General features: G+C 38.0%; 1 protein-coding gene across 7 annotated transcripts; it reads left to right on the top strand.

Annotated features, from left to right (window-relative positions):
• The first annotated feature begins 611 nt into the window (after positions 1 to 611).
• LOC141634248 (protein RICE SALT SENSITIVE 3-like) lies at positions 612 to 5,193 on the top strand. 7 transcript variants are annotated; one of them, XM_074446475.1, is made up of 7 exons: positions 749 to 980; positions 1,813 to 1,863; positions 2,395 to 2,523; positions 2,933 to 3,038; positions 3,449 to 3,490; positions 3,693 to 3,749; positions 4,314 to 5,193. In XM_074446475.1, the coding sequence occupies exons 1-7, from the start codon at positions 832 to 834 to the stop codon at positions 4,983 to 4,985; spliced, it is 1,206 nt and encodes a 401-aa protein (XP_074302576.1). In that variant the 5' UTR covers positions 749 to 831; the 3' UTR covers positions 4,986 to 5,193. The 7 variants fall into 7 exon arrangements, with proteins under 7 accessions (XP_074302578.1, XP_074302576.1, XP_074302581.1 ...); XM_074446480.1 differs by having other exon boundaries at positions 800 to 980; positions 2,395 to 2,534; XM_074446476.1 differs by lacking the exon at positions 749 to 980 and adding an exon at positions 1,090 to 1,384.
• The last annotated feature ends 12,316 nt before the right edge of the window (positions 5,194 to 17,509 follow it).

The following is a 17,509-nucleotide window of genomic DNA, read 5'->3' as shown; positions in this document are numbered from 1 at the left end:
AAAAAAGAGGTTGGAACTCGTGACCAAGAAAAACTTTGACATACAAAAATTCCTATACACGAGATCTAAATACAACAATTGTTTTTTTTTTCAAATCATAGTTCTCGGAAAGATATCGATTTGAAAAAAAAAAAAATGCCACTTTCTAAACTCATAAATAGAATACCGCGTTTATTTCCCTCCTACGGACCTACCCTACCAAATCCCTTTTACCCTTTCTATTCCCCCACCTCTTTATCTACCGAGAGAAGTGAGAACCAAACTCTTCCATCTTAAAAAAAAAAAAAAAAAAAAAAAAAGACAAAAACAAGCAAAAGTAAAAGAGTAGAGAACACCCAAGATGTGTGAGTCTAGTGGAATTTCAGGGTAACCTCAAAGCCTCCTAAGGAGGAATTGCGAGGTCCTGGGTTCGATTCCCTAGATGAACACTTTCCTGGGACCGACGTCCGGGAGAGGGAATAATCCCGGGGAAAAACTCACACGCGTAGTGCAGTAGCCAAGCAGGCGGTGGGGTCACTCGTGTCCTGGGAGGATCCAACCTCCTCGTCATCGAAAAAAAAAAAAAAGAGTAGAGAACATTAAAAAAAAAATCAAACCCCAACCATACAAACACACAAAACACAATTCTTTCTTTTTGGTGCAAAAATCTTTCCCTTCCACACACACAGTTACTCACTCATACTTATACACAGAGAAACAAGGGAGTGCGTGTATTTATTCAAGTGTTTTTTTCCTAGAGAGAGAAACGAAAAGAGAATATATATATATATATATATATATATATATATATATATTTAGAGAGAGAAATCGTACCAAAAAAAAGAGAGAGAAATGGTGGGGACAGGAGTAGGAGGAACAGGAGGAGGAGGAGAGAGAAGCAAAGAAGCAGTAGGGATGATGGCACTTCATGAGGCACTCAGAGGCGTCTGTCTTAACTCTGACTGGACTTACTCTGTCTTCTGGACCATTCGTCCTCGCCCGTATTATTTCCGAATCTTTCTCTCTTCCCTTTTTACTATTAACCACTCTATTTTATCTCATTTTTTGATTATCATGCTTATATTATCAGCTTGTGGTGGTGGTTGTTATAATCCAACTTTTTTGAGTTTATTATCAGTTTTTTTAAACATTTTCTCTCTCTAGAAATCCCCTTGGTTGTTATATTATTGATATGCTTGGTTTTAATCTCATTTTTTTGATGTTAATTTGGGGTGGGTTTCTTCCCAATTGGATGGTTATATGATCAACTTATAATGGGTGTTGTAAAAATCCAACCTTTTTTTATTTTTGTTTTTCTTTTACACTTTCTTTCTCTAGAAAAATCCCATTTGTTTCATATGATTGGTATTCTTAGTCTAAATCTCATTTTTGATGTTAATTTGAGGTGGGTTTCTTCTCATTTGGATGGTTATATGATCCAACTTTTTTGATTTGATTGTTTTTGTTTTGTTTTACACCTTGTCTCTCTAAAAATCCAATTTATTGTTATACGATTGGTAATCAATGTTTTAATCTCATTTTTTTTGTTGTTAATTTGATGTGGGTATGTTGTGATTTGGATGGTTTTTGTATTAAACTTATGGGTGTTGTATAAATCCCACCTTTTTTGAGTTGATTTGTTTTTGGCTAACATTTTCTCTCTCTAGAAACCCCACCTGTTTTGTGTGTTGTGGCTGTTATTTTTGTCTCTCTTGCATTGTCCATACCTAGTACTGGAAAAAAAAGTTGAGATTTTGAAAGGTTATGTTCTTTGTTTTTTTTTTAATGATTTGATTCTTTATGAGATCATTTTTTTGTCCATTATTATTGCAGGAGAGTTAGAGGTGGCAATGGTTGCAAAGTTGGAGATGATAATGGAAGCTTGTAAGTGATTTAAACCGATTTTTAGTTACTCCGTTTTTAACACGATGTGATTTTTGAGTGATCTATTGTGTTACCATTTGATTAACAATTTATTTTTGTTAAAACATTTTTCAATCAATGATTTACTCTAGTATTATTGATGCTTTTATGGGCATATAACATTTTATTGCTAGTGTTTAACTTTACTTATCTTTGTCATTGGTAATAATTAGTGATATAAAGTTTAAAGAGCTTCAATAATTATTGTCAAAGTTAAAAGTTTTTATCGTTAATCAACTTGAATAATAGGGTTATAAGTAAAGTTGCTATTATTGCTTACGAGTTGACCAGCAACTTTTGGATCTTATTCTTGAAGATCATTTTTCCTGAACTCACCTTTCTAATTGAAGACTGATTTCGTTCCCTATTAATTTCATGATCAAATGAAGGGCTATTGCATAAATTTTTGTGTTATTTATCATTTTATGCGGTAATGTTTTTAACTGTATTATTGGGCTGTAAATTCCTACTAATTTAAAGCTAATGGTGAAGGATGTTGATGTGGGAGGACGGATTTTGTCGAGGAAGAGTTGCAGAATGTTTGGAGGAGATTGACGGTGAAGATCCTGTCAGAAAGTCATTCAGCAAGATGTCCATTCAGTTATATAATTATGGAGAAGGGTGGGTACTGGGTAGGTGTTGTTATGTAATGTTCCACTCCATTACTGACCCCTTTCATCTCCATCTCAAAAAGGAGAAGGGAATGGGCACTTGCCAATTTGGCACCGACAAAATATAGGCAGCTGTTAACGCTAGCTTAGCTGATAAAATCATCATAATATTCTCGTATCATGTTTCAGGGTTCAAAATCAGTCGGCATACAAAATTGGCAATCATCTAAAAGCCTCGCTAATTAGTAAAAAAAATCATTTCAGGCTTGAATCTGCAGCCGAACTGTTTATTTCTTGAGGCTCATTATGCATATATATGCATCAGCAGAATATATCTAATGTGTAGTAAGCATAATCTATATTCTGAAAATGTTTGGTCGGTGCTGTGTATGATATTTAATTGTTTTGAACTTTTTCAGGCTAATGGGAAAGGTAGCTTCTGATAAATGTCACAAATGGGTTTTCAAAGAGCCGTCGGAATGTGAACCAAATATTTCAAACTACTGGCAGAGCTCCTTCGATGCTGTATGTGAATCCCAGTCTGGGCCTTTTTAAATTGATAATCTGTCGAAAATATCTTCAATTTGGTTTTACTAGAGCTTATTTGGACGCGAAACTTTCGTTACATGTTTTCAACACCAGGGATAAGACTTTGTACATTCAGGTCTTTGACAAATTGAGGGGTATATTTTAGTTGTACAATTGATTTGGATTATAAAATAGAAGCACAAACTAGTATAAAGATCTTGGCTACAGTTTAATACTCCTTGGGCCCTCTTGGCCTCCTTGACTATAAAGTTTAGCTTTCAGTCATTCAAGATATATGAAAAGTTCGTTATTGCGCCGATGCTCTTAATAATTATGTTTTGTAGGCATCTTAAGTATTGTTTATATGATCAATGTAATCTTAACTTTTAAACTTTGGCTGATTGCAGCTTCCACCTGAGTGGACGGACCAATTCGAATCTGGAATACAAGTAAGAGTTATAAACTGAACTGTTCGGTTTTCAAGATAAAAGTGTTGAGCTTCAAAAATCATATCATAAATGGCGACTATTCACACTTTTATCATGAAATCAACCATAAACTCACGGTTTTATGGTTTAATTAATAAAAGAGTTCCTCCCTGTTTATCACAGTAAATAATGTCAAGTTAGAAAATTGTCTTTTTATCAACAGACCATTGCTGTAATTCAAGCTGGTCATGGACTTCTCCAGTTAGGATCCTGCAAGATTGTGAGTCACCTATCTAACTCTCCTCATTCTCCGCCTAATCTTTTTATTGTTTTTTTAATCTGTATTTTGCAGTTCCCCATCTTAAAATGTACTGTAGGGTTCTTTGAACCTAATAAAAACGTTGGAAACGTCATTAGTTCATTTTACACTTACAACGAAATGGTCGACAATAGATTATGGAGAATATTATTAAAACCACCTTTGATTAGCTTTTCGGCTTGATTAACGAAGTTTTATAACTAAAAGTAGCTTTTTTTAATCATTAAAAAACCGTGTATTATTGAAAATTATCAGAAGCAAGTATTTATGCACAGAAATCTGTGCAGTTTGGTCTCCAAGATTCCAAGATCCCTTCTAGTTTTATTGAGTTATTTAGTACTAATACACACGGTCCCAAGTGTGAGAATTTATTATTAGAAATTAATTTCAACTAGGATAACAATCTAACATGGTGAATAATTTTTGAACTTGAGAAAAGGATATGTTGTAGTAAAAGCTAATGTCTTGAAAGTTAACACTCTTAACAGTAATTCTGAACTGAAAAATGCATGTTTTCTGTATCAGATACCCGAAGATCTTCATTTTGTTCTAAGAATGAGGCATACCTTCGAATCCCTTGGCTACCAATCAGGATTTTATCTTTCCCGACTTTTCTCGTCAACTCGAAACGCTTCCTCATCGTCCCCACTCCCCACAAAGCAGCCAGCCCCAACTTTAGGCCCGCCACCGCTCTTCAACTGGGGCTCACGTTCCATCCCATCTCCGGCCGGCATGCTCGCGCCTCCAAATTTCCAACGCCCTCCTGGATACTCTCATGCCAAAGAGGAGCCCCATATGTTTTTGATGCCTCATGGTGCAGAAAATAGGATGGCTGAAATGATGGGAGAACACGAATCAGACATCAAATGGCCCAATGGTCTCTCTTTCTTTAATGCGCTCACAGGCAGGGCGGACGAGGCCAAGCTCTTGTTCAACCACGATAACATTGGGCCCAAATCTGATGACCCGAACTCAAACCCCGAAGGCCCCAGTTTGAACCCAAATGATTTCTTAAGCCTTGACAATCATCATGATCAAATGAGGAAGAATCTTGAAAACAAGTTCAAGAGGAGCTTTACACTACCTGCTAGAATGTCGTCCTCAGGTTCTTCGACTTCACTTGACCACCACCCTTCGGAATATCGGAATCCCGAGGCCGGAATGTATTCTGATGTAATGGAGACGTACTTGGAGTGAAGCACACTTTATGTTTGTTAGAATGGAATGATCAAACTTTGTACCTAGTTGTACTAGTTTTTAGGTTTTTAGCTAATTTTGATTTCCTTATGTACTATTTCTTCTTCTGTTTTTTTAGATCCTTTCTGTTACTTGTGCTGTTTTGACTCAACTCCCTTCACAATTTATTGTACCTCATGGGAGAAGCAATTCTAGATGAAGTTATATCTGATCTTTCTCTTAGCATAAGAACCATGGCTTGACAATTGTTTTGCCCCCTTCTATTGTTCATTTTCGACAGTGACGAGATATATTGGATAAACGCATCATAGTTTGCTAAACTCTCGTCTCGCGTCTTCTCTTAAGTGCACATTATATCTTTCAGTGACCGAGGTTCATTTAACCTTTTTCTTCTCAATAAAAAATCTAATGTGGAGAGAGTGGCGTTTCATTGAGCGATTGGCAACGTATTTTCTATTATGAATCCTATGAAAACTTTAAGACCACTCGGGTCGGTTACGGGTAAGATTATGACTACTTAGGAGTAAGATTATGACTAGAGGTGGCAATCGGGTCACTCGGGTCGGTTACGGGTCGGGTCAAAGCGGGTCGGGTCATATCGGTTTCGGGTTACGTCGGGTCAGTGACGGGTTCGGGTCAGTTCTGTTCATGTCGGGTCGTCTTCGGGTCAGGTCATTAACGGGTGACAAGTCGGGTTGGGTCAGTGTCGGGTCAAGTTATCAGCATATATTTTATCTTATATATTTAGTTTTAGATGATCGTGGGTTTAGGCTAAGCCGGAGTAAAACCGAGTACTTGAGGTGTCAGTTCAGTAACGTGGCGGGGTCGAGATCGACAGAGGTGGGGAGTATTATTTTCGATGGAAATGTTGTTGATGGGTCAGATTTCTTTAGATATCTAGGATCTATTATTCAAAAAGATGGGGAGTTAGATGGAGATCTGGCTTACAGAATTAAAGCGGAATGGTTGAAATGGAAAAATGCTACATGGTTTTTATGCGATAAAGATATGCCTCAAAGATTAAAGGGAAAATTTTATCGCACGACGATTAGGCCTGCCTTACTTTACGGCTCCGAGTGTTGGGCCGTGAAACATTGTCACATTCAAAAGATGAGTGTGGCGGAGATGCGTATGTTGAGGTGGATGTGCGGCCATACAAAGAAAGATCGATTAAGGAATGAGGTGATTAAGGAAAAGATGAAAGTGGCGCCAATAGAGGGCAAGATGATGGAAAACCGATTAAGATGGTTTGTCCATGTGAGAAGGAGACCTATGGACGCACCAGTTAGGAGGCTGGAGACTTGGAGAACAGAAAAGGTTGCTAGGGGTAGAGGGAGACCAAAACAGACATGGCTGAGAGTGATACAACACGATATGAGATTTCTCGGGCTTGATGAGGGAATGGTGACGGATAGGGCATAATGAAGGGCAATGATACATGTGGATTTTTAGTATTTGACGTTATTTGATATATTTAATGTTTTTATTTAATTTTTAAAATTTATTTGCTCTTTTCGGATTTATTACAACTTTTTTACCAACAAATTTCTTATATATAAATACTTGGTTCACTTTCAGTTCTCAAAATCGTTTTAATCTTTATTCTCGATTTAAATTATAAGTTTTTATAAAAGAAATCCGGACTTCGATTTTAAAACCTATAAGTTTACCCGACTTTTGTATTATGTTTCTCTCCCCTTTTTTTCACCTTTTCTTTTCTTTTCTTTTTTTTCGCATTTTTGAGGTGTGCGTTCACTCATGGACGGTTCTAAATGATTATTCATGTCAGCCGACCCCAAATCATTTTGGGATTAAGGCAATGATGATGATGATGTTGTTGTTGTAGATGATAATTTTATGTTTAAACAATGAGTAGGTGTATTAATTGTAGTTTCAAGTGAAAATAATTCAAATGAATGTCAATTTGGTGTTATTTAAACCATTATTAAGCTAGTTCTATATAAGGTCATCTATCGGGTTGAGAAAAGATCGGGTCACGGGTCGGGTTGGGTCAGATCGGGTTCGGGTTGGAAAATATAAGGCTGCTATCGATTATCGAGTCAGTTTGAGTTGGTTTCGGTTCACCCAATTTTCGGGTATTATCGGGTCGGGTTCCTCAGGTCGGGTCACCATTTGCCAGCTCTAATTATGACCACTTGGGAGTAAGATTATGACCAATTAGGTTCTATTCAGCTCAATTCAGTTCAGTTTGGCTCTATTCAGTTAAGTTCAGTTCAGCTCCATTAAGTTCAATTCAGTTCAGCTCAGTTCATCACCACAAATTTCTGCTCATTTCGGTTCTACTCATCGTAAACTTAATAGTTATTATTATTATTATTATTATTATTATTATTATTATTATTATTATTATTATTATTATTATTATTATTATTATTATTATTATTATTATTATTATTCTTCTTCTTCTTCTTTCTGGGCTCCTACCCCCTTAGCATGTAACACTTTTGAACACCCGTAAAGGGACACTTTGACCGAAATATCAGACTAGGCAGGACACCCGGACCGAAACGAAGAAGTAGGTGGAGACACCTGTAAAGGGACACTCTGACCGAAATTGGCCGGAGTAGGCAAGGACACCCCTAGAGGGACTCCCAGACCGAAACGATGGAAGTAGGTATGGGCACCCTCAAATGATACCTTGACCGAAAATCTGGAGTAGGCAGGAACGCTCGACAAGGGACGATCATGCCAAAATGAAGTATGCAGGGACACCCAGGCTTAGGCGAGAACGCACAAAAGCTTCGAGGAAGAGACAAAACACTACAACATTTAACATAAACAAGCTGTTACATGCCAATTGGGCCGAATAAAGTTCAAACAGCTACCAGGTGTCAACCCCTACATCGGCGCCCGCCCACCCAAAAAGGGTCCAACTCCGCCTACGCTACGCTGAAAACCAAAGTAAGAAAAAAGCAAACGAAAGGTAGGCAGGAAATGGACCAATCATGCCCCGCGAGAGGACGACCCCGCTGTGTCCCAGAGACTCGGATCATGTTGTCCCGGTGTAGAGCACGAACAGAAGGACGATAGCCCGAATCCTTATTTCAGGGACGAGCCTTCCGGCCCCGGATCAACATCATTTTGGGCATGAAGAGCCCCATCTTCCTCAAAACCTTGATCCACGGCATCGACAATAGAGGAAACTACAACCCACCCGGGCCCAGGAGCCACGACGTCATCAGTGGCATCGGCGGCAGCACCATTATTGTCAGCAGCAGCTAAAAGGCCGTAACGGTCCCGGTCAAAATCGGGATCATCCTGGTTGATGTGACCATGTATCTCCCGCTCACACTCGTTGATACATGCATTTTATATAGTCTTTTTAAGGATTTTATGCACGTATTTCCTTGTAATTCTCGTAGTTTTATATTACGAAATGCCCCGAATAGTCTACTTTGGTTTGTTTGGCTTTAATTGCAGGAGTGGACCCGGAAGTAGCGAAATCATGCCATTCATTGTCCCTTTAGCTTGCATTTATGGAGATGGAAGAATTGGAGCGGAATTACTACTGCCTCGAGAAGCGTGAAGTGGTCTTGGAAGCTAAATCAACGAAGCAAGGAGCTGGTTCAGTGGTGATTGACTCGATCGAAGGCTTTTGCTGGCCTAACTGTTCGATTGAGTGCCTAGGGTGAAGAGAAGACCTCGATCGAAGGGTTTGCTGTCTTCGATCGAGAGGTGCTATAATGGAGGTCCTCGATCGAGTAGTTTAAGTACTTGATCGAGAGGCATTTGTTGGGATGTGTTCGATCGAGAATAATAAAGTTGCTCGATCGAGCACTTTTCTATAAGTACGCGAGATTTTATCGCGAGAACTTATTTATTTTATTAAGTTGTGTGTTTAATAAATATCTTTCCTATATAAAGGAAAGGCGTCATTAGGTTTTAATCATCTTTTATCAACTTTTAATTACTCTTAAGCATTCAGTTTGCAGCATTAATCCTGTCAACGTTACCTTGTTCATTATTTCCGGATATTACCTTTGTAATCTTTCTTTACTCTCTCTATTTAATTTAATTCTTCTTTGCATACTTTATATTGTTGTCTTTAATTTATGCTTTATTAGTATTGTTATTAGTTTATGCAATTTCGACTTATTAATCTCTATATCATGTCTTCTATTACTTCATCAATGGTTGTTATTTCATTTACCGATATGCGTAGCTAAATCCCTTAGTGCTAGGATTAGGGGAGCCATGATAGTAAAACAATAATGTTATAATTAGATTAGGAGGTTTATATGTGAGAATTGATTCATAGCAATTTAATTATAATTTTTTAGTTGAGTGCACGCTTCTAAATCAATTAACCCAGTTAAGTTCAGACCTAGATCAGAAGATTGGATTGAATAGACCTGCTATGAACAATAGATTACTCTGATGAGGGCGGAAGCTATGTTAGTAGTATTTTAGGGCGGATAGCGGACCGAAAGGACCTTTCCTTTACCCTTCTCACATCCGACCGACTGACCTACCCTTACTTACTTCCTAGGATGGACATGATGTCTAACCGGCGTAGCACAACATGCCTCCTGAACTAAGATATTGATTCGCTGCAATGAAACCCACGCATAGTAATCAATTAAATATATAAATTGATTAAAAATTCAATATCGTAAATAATTGAACACGTTATAACAATTTGAGAGATACTAACAAATTTTCAAAGTTGTGGTCATCTAAGAAGCAATAGTCCACCGCATGCTTTCGATACGATCTAACACGCCTGACCAAAGTTTGATTGCTCCGTAAGAAGGTGGAGACAACAAGAATCTGAGTACCAGCAGCCCCACAACCGAGTGAGCATCCCAAACCATCCTCCTACGCCCCGAGGGCGGCTCCTTACGCCTGACATGGGTTGGCTTCCTGAAGATTGCACGGATGCAGGTAAGACCACAGGGCTCCTTTCCACAGGTATGGCTACAGGTTTGACCACGGGGCTTCCTTCTACACGGTTAGGGGGTGGGTTTGAGGTACGGGGCCGCTTACTTTAAAGTAATCTCTTCCCCATCGTCCAGATTCCGCTTCTGTGCAGCATTCGAGCCCGAATTCAGAACTTGAGGATGATTTTCCTTGAATTGGGATATCCTTCGCCGAACGTCTTCCCTCACTTTGTTATGGTCACTCAGGATCAGGATCGACACCACTTCAGCCCGGATGAGGTTGATAATGTCCATCTCCCTAGGGCGCAGTCAAAAGGTTTCCCACAGAAAAGCAACATGTGTATCATCATGTAAACCCCGCAGTCAAACATCGAATAACCCCTACCTTGCCATTTAAATTCTACATTGACAAAATTAAACCCGCCGACCTTTGAACCTTTGGCAATCCCTTTAGACATCACAAACTTGCCCATTAAATCACACTGTAAAGGTATTTAAAAAAATAGTCAATTTAAATACAACATTTACATTTCCAGAATACATATACACTAAAGGTAATTTATGAATGCTGTTTAGTTATTACCGCATTACGCGCAATTCCAAAATATGGAAGGTTTTCAAAATCATCATCGTAAGAACGGTTGTCCAGATACTCTATCTGCTCAGATGCGAAGTTTATGCAAGCATAGCTGTAATGATCATTATTGCCAGATAAAACCAGGATGAAGACTTGGAGCATGTGAGAACAAAGCCATAACAGTTACACTTCCCAATATTTCACATTTACACTTTTCATAATATAACATTTACACTATCCATATCATCACATTTACACTTTCTATTTAATCACATTTACACTATCTAGATCATCACATCTACACTTCACAATATTTCACATTTACACTTTCTATTTAATCACATTTACACTTTCCATAATATAACATTTACACTATCCATCATTTACACTTTCTATTTAATCACATTTACACTTTCATTATAATCACATTTACACTTTCTATTCAATCACATTTACACTTTCTATTTAATCACATTTACACTATCCATATATATCATCACATTTATACTATCCATATCATCACATTTACACTTTCTATTTAATCACATTTACACTTTCCATATTATCACATTTACACTTTCATTATAATCACATTTACACTTTCCATATCAACACATTTACACTTTCTATTTAATCACACTTATAGTTTCATTATAATCATATTTAATTTCCATATGATAACATTTACACTTTCCAATTTGACCATATCTACACTTTCAATGACACTTCCAGCTGATGACACTTTTACAATTACATTTACCATATCAGAATCAAGTTGAAATGGAGATAGACAGGATTGAATCCAAGCATCCTACCCAGACCAGATGTCATCTGTTTTGTCAAGAACTATTCCCTTCTTCTTAGCTTTCCAAATATTCAGGACAACACTCTGTTCAAACGAAGGGCAGCACTATTAAACTTAGACACTTACGTTACAATTAAATTGAAAACTATACAAATGGGATTGAGTGAGGATAGGACAAATACGATGTGAATGCCGGAAGAAACAACGAGAGGATGCAACTGGTGCAGTTAGGTCATACATCATCTTATTGACTAGTAAGCACCAACAATCAATTACAGAAGACATAACTTCCTGTCCAGGTTCGTGGGTTAACATGTCTTCCTGTGACACAAAAAGAAAGTCTGAAAATACTGCCAATTAGTCCCTATAAAAAAACCCTTTATTAGACAAAAATGTATAGAACAACTTATAGACTCCTTCAGAACGGTCGCAGTATTAATATGTTTGACATCAAAGTTAATGGACTCACCCTTTCAAAAAAGGTTCTGATTTGTTAAAGACGTAGTCCAGGACGTCTTTCCTCACACTAAAAACATTGCTGAATAAATTCTTATTGAGCTGCAGGTCTGCCATAACAAAGTCCTGCTCGGGCATGGGTACCCCACAATTAATAGTAAAATCAAGATTCTCAGGGACCACATCCATGCACTGTAGGTGCTCACCTGAATGAAATAGGAAGGGGTGGTGGTCTAGGTTACTCCTGGGGACATATATTTCACGACCAGCCGCAGGAACGGCTAGTTCAGAAGGGCCTCCCGTATCACTCGTTCCAAACCCCTCACCTGGACCCCCCTTAAATGCCTCATTTAGCTCTGCAGTAGAATAAAAGATCAACTGAAATTCAGGCAACTTAAATTCAAAACAAGGTGCTTCAATAACCACCTTATCTGCTCCCTCTACAACGTCCATAGCCACAACCTCATTCTGAAACGAGCCGGGATAAGTTGGTTGCGCAGGAGGACATTGTTCTTGCTCGTTGACCATGCCACAACCGATCTCTGACCCTTCTCGAGATGCATCTTTTAGGTCTGCGGTCGAAACAACGGTCGACTCAACCCCCGGAAACTTCGTTTCACTGAAGTGGGCTTGGTCAACAGGCTGTTCCGCTTCCTAGACACCACTAACATCCACAGCATCACCAGGCACTAATCCATTCACCGGTGGTTCAGGTTCAAAGGAAGGCCCCTGTTATTGCGAGTCATTATCCCCTGCTTGAGATGACTCCATATCCATAACCTGCACAAACTCATCCTACACTCTCTGTGCACAACCCTATATCCCTTCACCGTCACCAATATCTGACAAACCTTGCAGCGTGTTCTCAATATCAGAAGTCGAAATAAATTTCAACTGAAATGAAGATGAACCATCTTCAGTTGACTGCACTACCACATCCGCATCCACTTTATCCGCTACTTCTGAATCATCATTCTCAACAACATGTTCAGCCACCTCAGGGGGGCCACTAGTAACAGGCACTTCCCCTTCACCACTTTTCTGCTCCTATTTAATGAGGCCTTCATGAGAGCTTCCGAAACTTCAGCCGGGCTATAAATTGTCACTAAAATCTGACGATACGTTAACTGAGAAAAGTCGGTTTCGTCTCCCCGCATTCCTCTTCCTCTCGTCGACAGGCTTCATTCAGTTCAGCGGTGTTATAAAAATCAACGGTCTCCATAATCTGTGACACCACCCCATCACCTGCTTTGTCAACCAAATTAGCATATTCTGCAAGTGATACACCCTCTACAGTAGGCGTAAACTCGAATTTTTCAACCTTGTTTTTTTTTTCTTGGCTGCCTTGGTTTTTTTCTTCGCCACCTTCCAAACATCTGACAATGAAGGAACTTTATCAAGATATTTCTTCATTTGTGATGCTATATTTTCAACTTCTTCAACATATTTCTTCAGCTTTGCACCTTCGAAAAAATCTTGCGTCGCTTGTGACGGAACAAGACCAGTTGAAGAAGTAGCGCCTGTTGTTAAATTCTTGATCGTTATCGTTGCATCCGCATACCATGAATAAAAGGCCATAGCGTTCCTTTGAATCTTCAAGTACAGCTCGTGTACACCCTATAGTTGGTAACAAAAAAGCTTTTAAGTCCAGATACACAACATATACCTGCTCAAATATAAATATTAAAAAAAACAGGACATGAATTAAACATTTATAACACAACACTTACATCTAAAGCTCTAGCTTTCAACTCATCATCATCTTCAACACCGGGGGAAGTTCAGTCTGAATAAACTTCTTATCGGGTGTTGTACCCAACGTTGAAACCAGGAGAGGCGTAGGGCTTGGCAATGGCGCCTTGGCCGCGACAGCTATGGCCAATATCGTATTGTCAGTGTCCTTCTCATCAGAGGTCTTATTTTTACATTGGGGGTAATTCACCTTCTACAATGTTAGTCGACCCAATGGCCCCTTGTCCAACTCATCCTTTAACCTCTTCGATAAAGTCTTCACCTCCTAATGCTTAATAAGTGGAAGGTCATCTGGGCAACTCTTACCGCGGAAATCAAACCGCTGAAAATAAGTGATCATAAGGAATGGGATACAACCAAGCAAATGTGACTGCATGCTACGAGATTCAGCTACCGCATTAGCTACACATTCTAAGACGTACGAGCACCAGTCATACTCCGAAATGGTACTCACATCTTCTACCACTTTCAAAGCTTCATTTCAATACCGTTGTTCAAAGTCGGCGCAAAGAATGATGAAATGCTAAGCAGCACGAACAGATGGCAGAATTCATCCCCTCCATCTTTAAATACCTTCGCCTCAATATGGTTGAAGACGTCTCCTAAAGGAATAGAATCAGGATTTGATTTCCCTTTGAATTTTTGCCGCCACAGATTTTTTATGCGCTTATATTTTTTATCTTTAGCACCAGGCATATGTTCAGTGGGGTACTATTTCTATCTCTCTCTCACCAACAGGTAACATGAAACAGTCATAGACATCATACTTCTCAAGCATAAACTCCTTCAACTTCGACGCCCTGAAAACATAAGAACAATCACTGAAAGCGTCGAGAAATTCAGGAACATGTGAAAGCGGGAAAGTTCCGAGTTTAAGATGAAGCAGCCCCCCAAATCCAATCCTCTGTACAGCGGCTCGCTGAGCATTTTTAAGCTTACTAATAAGCTTGAGAAGCCTGTTGGGGCGACACTTCACGGAAACAGTAGGGGTAACTTATGGTTGTTCTTCGTTTTCGGGTTGTTCTTCATAGGATGCCATCTGAATCAGGTCAAAAATTACAGAAGTTAATACAGAATATATATCACACTTAAACAGTTATAGTCTTATCACACTTACACTCGCAATATATTCAGATTTACACTTTCAGTTTCATCACATTTACACTTCCCCTATATTCACATTTATACTTTTCATTTATTCACATTTACACTCCCAATATATTCACATTTACACTTTCAGATTCTTCACATTTACACTCCCAATTTATTCACATTTACACTTTCAGAATCTTCACATTTACCCTTCCATTTTATTCAGATTTACACTTTTCATTTGTTCACATTTACACTTGCAGCTTCCTCAAATTTACACTTCAAATTTATTCAGATTTACACTTTTCATTTGTTCACATTTACACTTGCAGCTTCATCAAATTTACACTTCCAATTTATTCAGATTCACACTTTTCATTTGTTCATATTTATACTTTGGGTTTTATCACATTTACATTTATAGTCTCAATTACATCACATTAACACTCCCCATAAACAGACTTAGACTTTCAATTTATTCAGATTTAGACTTTTCAATTTATTACATTTACACTTCCCCTATCGTCACATTTACACTTTGGGTTTCATCACATTTACATTTACAGTCTCAATTACATCACATTTACACTCCCCATAAACAGGCTCGATAGTTTAATTAATGTTTTACATTGACACTCCCCATTTGTTCACATTTACACTTATAGACTTACACATTTACACTCCCAATTTGTTCACATTTACCCTTATATCATTAACAATTACACTTAGAGCGAAAACCCTAACTTTTAAAAAACCTAACAATTACATTTACACTACCCATTAGTTCAGATTTATACTATCAATTTAATTAGTAATTGATACTTTTTAAAATAAATCTGACCCGCTTAAAATTAAATTCAAGCATGCTAATGAATTAAGATGTTTATGGATAATCAATAGAATAAAAATGAATTAAATTTAAGCATGCTATTAAAATCCTAATCTCAGAAATAATAAAATAGAACAATGAACTGATAACAAAAGAATGAAACCCGTATATAACAATTAAGACTCAAGGAAAATCTACATATTTAAAAAATTAGAACAAAGAAACGAGTCAAGAATGATCAAAAGAGTTACCTTCAAAGTGACTGATGAAGAAAGTGTGGTAACGAAATGTGGTATAGAAAAACAGTGAGGAATTAGGACGGATTGATTGAGAATAAAAGAAGAGCTGAAATGGCTTTGTGGAAATGTGGAAAAGAAAGATGAAGAAATGTGGAAATCAAAGACAGAAATTTGGACGGTTTTTGAAATTGTTAGAGAGAGTGGGGGGAAATGGAAGACAGGAGTTGTATGAGAGAGTGGAAGGAAATGGAATAATGTGCAAATGACTGATGGACTAAAGACACATGCAGTTTGTACAGTAGGTCTATCTTCCTAAAGGAGAGAGGTAAATACTCTACCCAATATTATAATCTTATAAGTTGCTTTTTGGTGTAATCTTAGCCATTCATACCCACAATCTAAGGGCTCTAAATGGGACTTATGGACTCAATGAATTAAGGTGGACTCATTAGATCTCATATATATATATATATATATATATATATATATATATATATATATATATATATATATATATATATATATATATATATATATATATATATATATATATATATATGTTCAAATAAGTCCACCTTACTAACTTAAGTCCATGAGTCCAATTTTAAGCCTTTAGATCCCATATAATGAATGGCTAAGATTAAACAAAAACAAACACACTAACCCACTTAATTGCATTAAATTAAATGAATTAAATCTCCCCAATTTCCAATCTCCTAATATTCCCAATGTCAGTATTTATTTTCTTGTTCACTCAAAACAAATTACCCTCATTAACTTTCATCCCTACCACACCCTACTCTCATCTCCCCAAACACTACACAAAATCACTCAGACACGGGTCCTCCCTTCTGTTTATAATCCCTAATCACTACCACCACCATCTACCACCACAACCACCACCATCTACCACAACCTCGCCTCCTCCGAATACGGCGATTGACCAGATCTGGTGTCATGGTCATCGTTTTCTGATCGACGCGCGACCATTCATTAGTTAACCAAAATCTCCCTAGTTGTCGATGTATCCTGATCGACGGCCTTGACACGGTTATCGCAACCCTATCAAAAATAAACCAACTGGCTCTAACTAATATAGCATAGGTAAGTCAGGTATCGTACTCCACAGGGACGCGGTCACTATCTTCTTGTTATCTAGTCTGTCTAAGGTCACAAAATGGGGGGTGTTGAGTTGTTTTGACTAAACTAATGAATTATATTAAAGGCAATAAATGAAGTGATATGTGCATTTTATATAATCTTTATGAGCCTTTATTGCACGTATTTCTATGCGATTCTTGTAGTACTATGCTACAAATGTCCCCCGAATAGTCTACTTTTGTTTGCTTTGCTTTATTTGCAGGAACGGACCCGAAAGTAGCGGAATCATGCCTTTTTCTATCCTTTAGCTTGCATTTACGGAGATGGAAGAATTTGAGCCAGAGTACATTTGTCTCGGGAAGCGTGAGGATGTTTTGTATGCCATATCAACGAAGTAAGGAGCAGGTTTAGTGGCAATCACCTCGATCGAAGGCTTTTGTTGGCCAATCTGTTCGATCGAGTAAACATGGGTGGTGAACAATTCTCGGTCGAGACCCTGCTGTTCTCGATCGAGAAGTGGTAATTCGAGGTTCCTCGATCGAGTACGTTAAGTGCTCGATCGAGAGGTTCTGTTGAGGATTTGCTCGATCGAGGAGAATGAAGTTATTCGATCGAGAGGTTTTCTTTTTGACGTGAGATTTTCTTGTGTAGACTTAATATCTTAGTTTACGCTTTAGGTTAATAAAGTGTCTCTCTTATAAATAAGAGAGACTTAATTAGGTTTAATGATCTTACTTTTCATTCACTAATCCTGGAACAATAAGCAGACGCT

Source organism: Silene latifolia, chromosome Y, assembly GCF_048544455.1.
Source record: "Silene latifolia isolate original U9 population chromosome Y, ASM4854445v1, whole genome shotgun sequence".
NCBI classification, from domain to species: Eukaryota; Viridiplantae; Streptophyta; class Magnoliopsida; order Caryophyllales; family Caryophyllaceae; genus Silene; species Silene latifolia.
This window is presented reverse-complemented; position numbering and strand designations above follow the sequence as displayed.

Excerpts from the sequence above, each read along its gene's own strand:
- LOC141634248 (XM_074446475.1), top strand. The coding sequence starts at position 832 with ATGGTGGGGACAGGAGTAGGAGGAACAGGAGGAGGAGGAGAGAGAAGC. Across the intron at positions 1,864-2,394 it reads GGAGATGATAATGGAAGCTT|GATGTTGATGTGGGAGGACG; the intron begins GTAAGTGATTTA and ends CTAATGGTGAAG. Across the intron at positions 2,524-2,932 it reads TTATATAATTATGGAGAAGG|GCTAATGGGAAAGGTAGCTT; the intron begins GTGGGTACTGGG and ends GAACTTTTTCAG.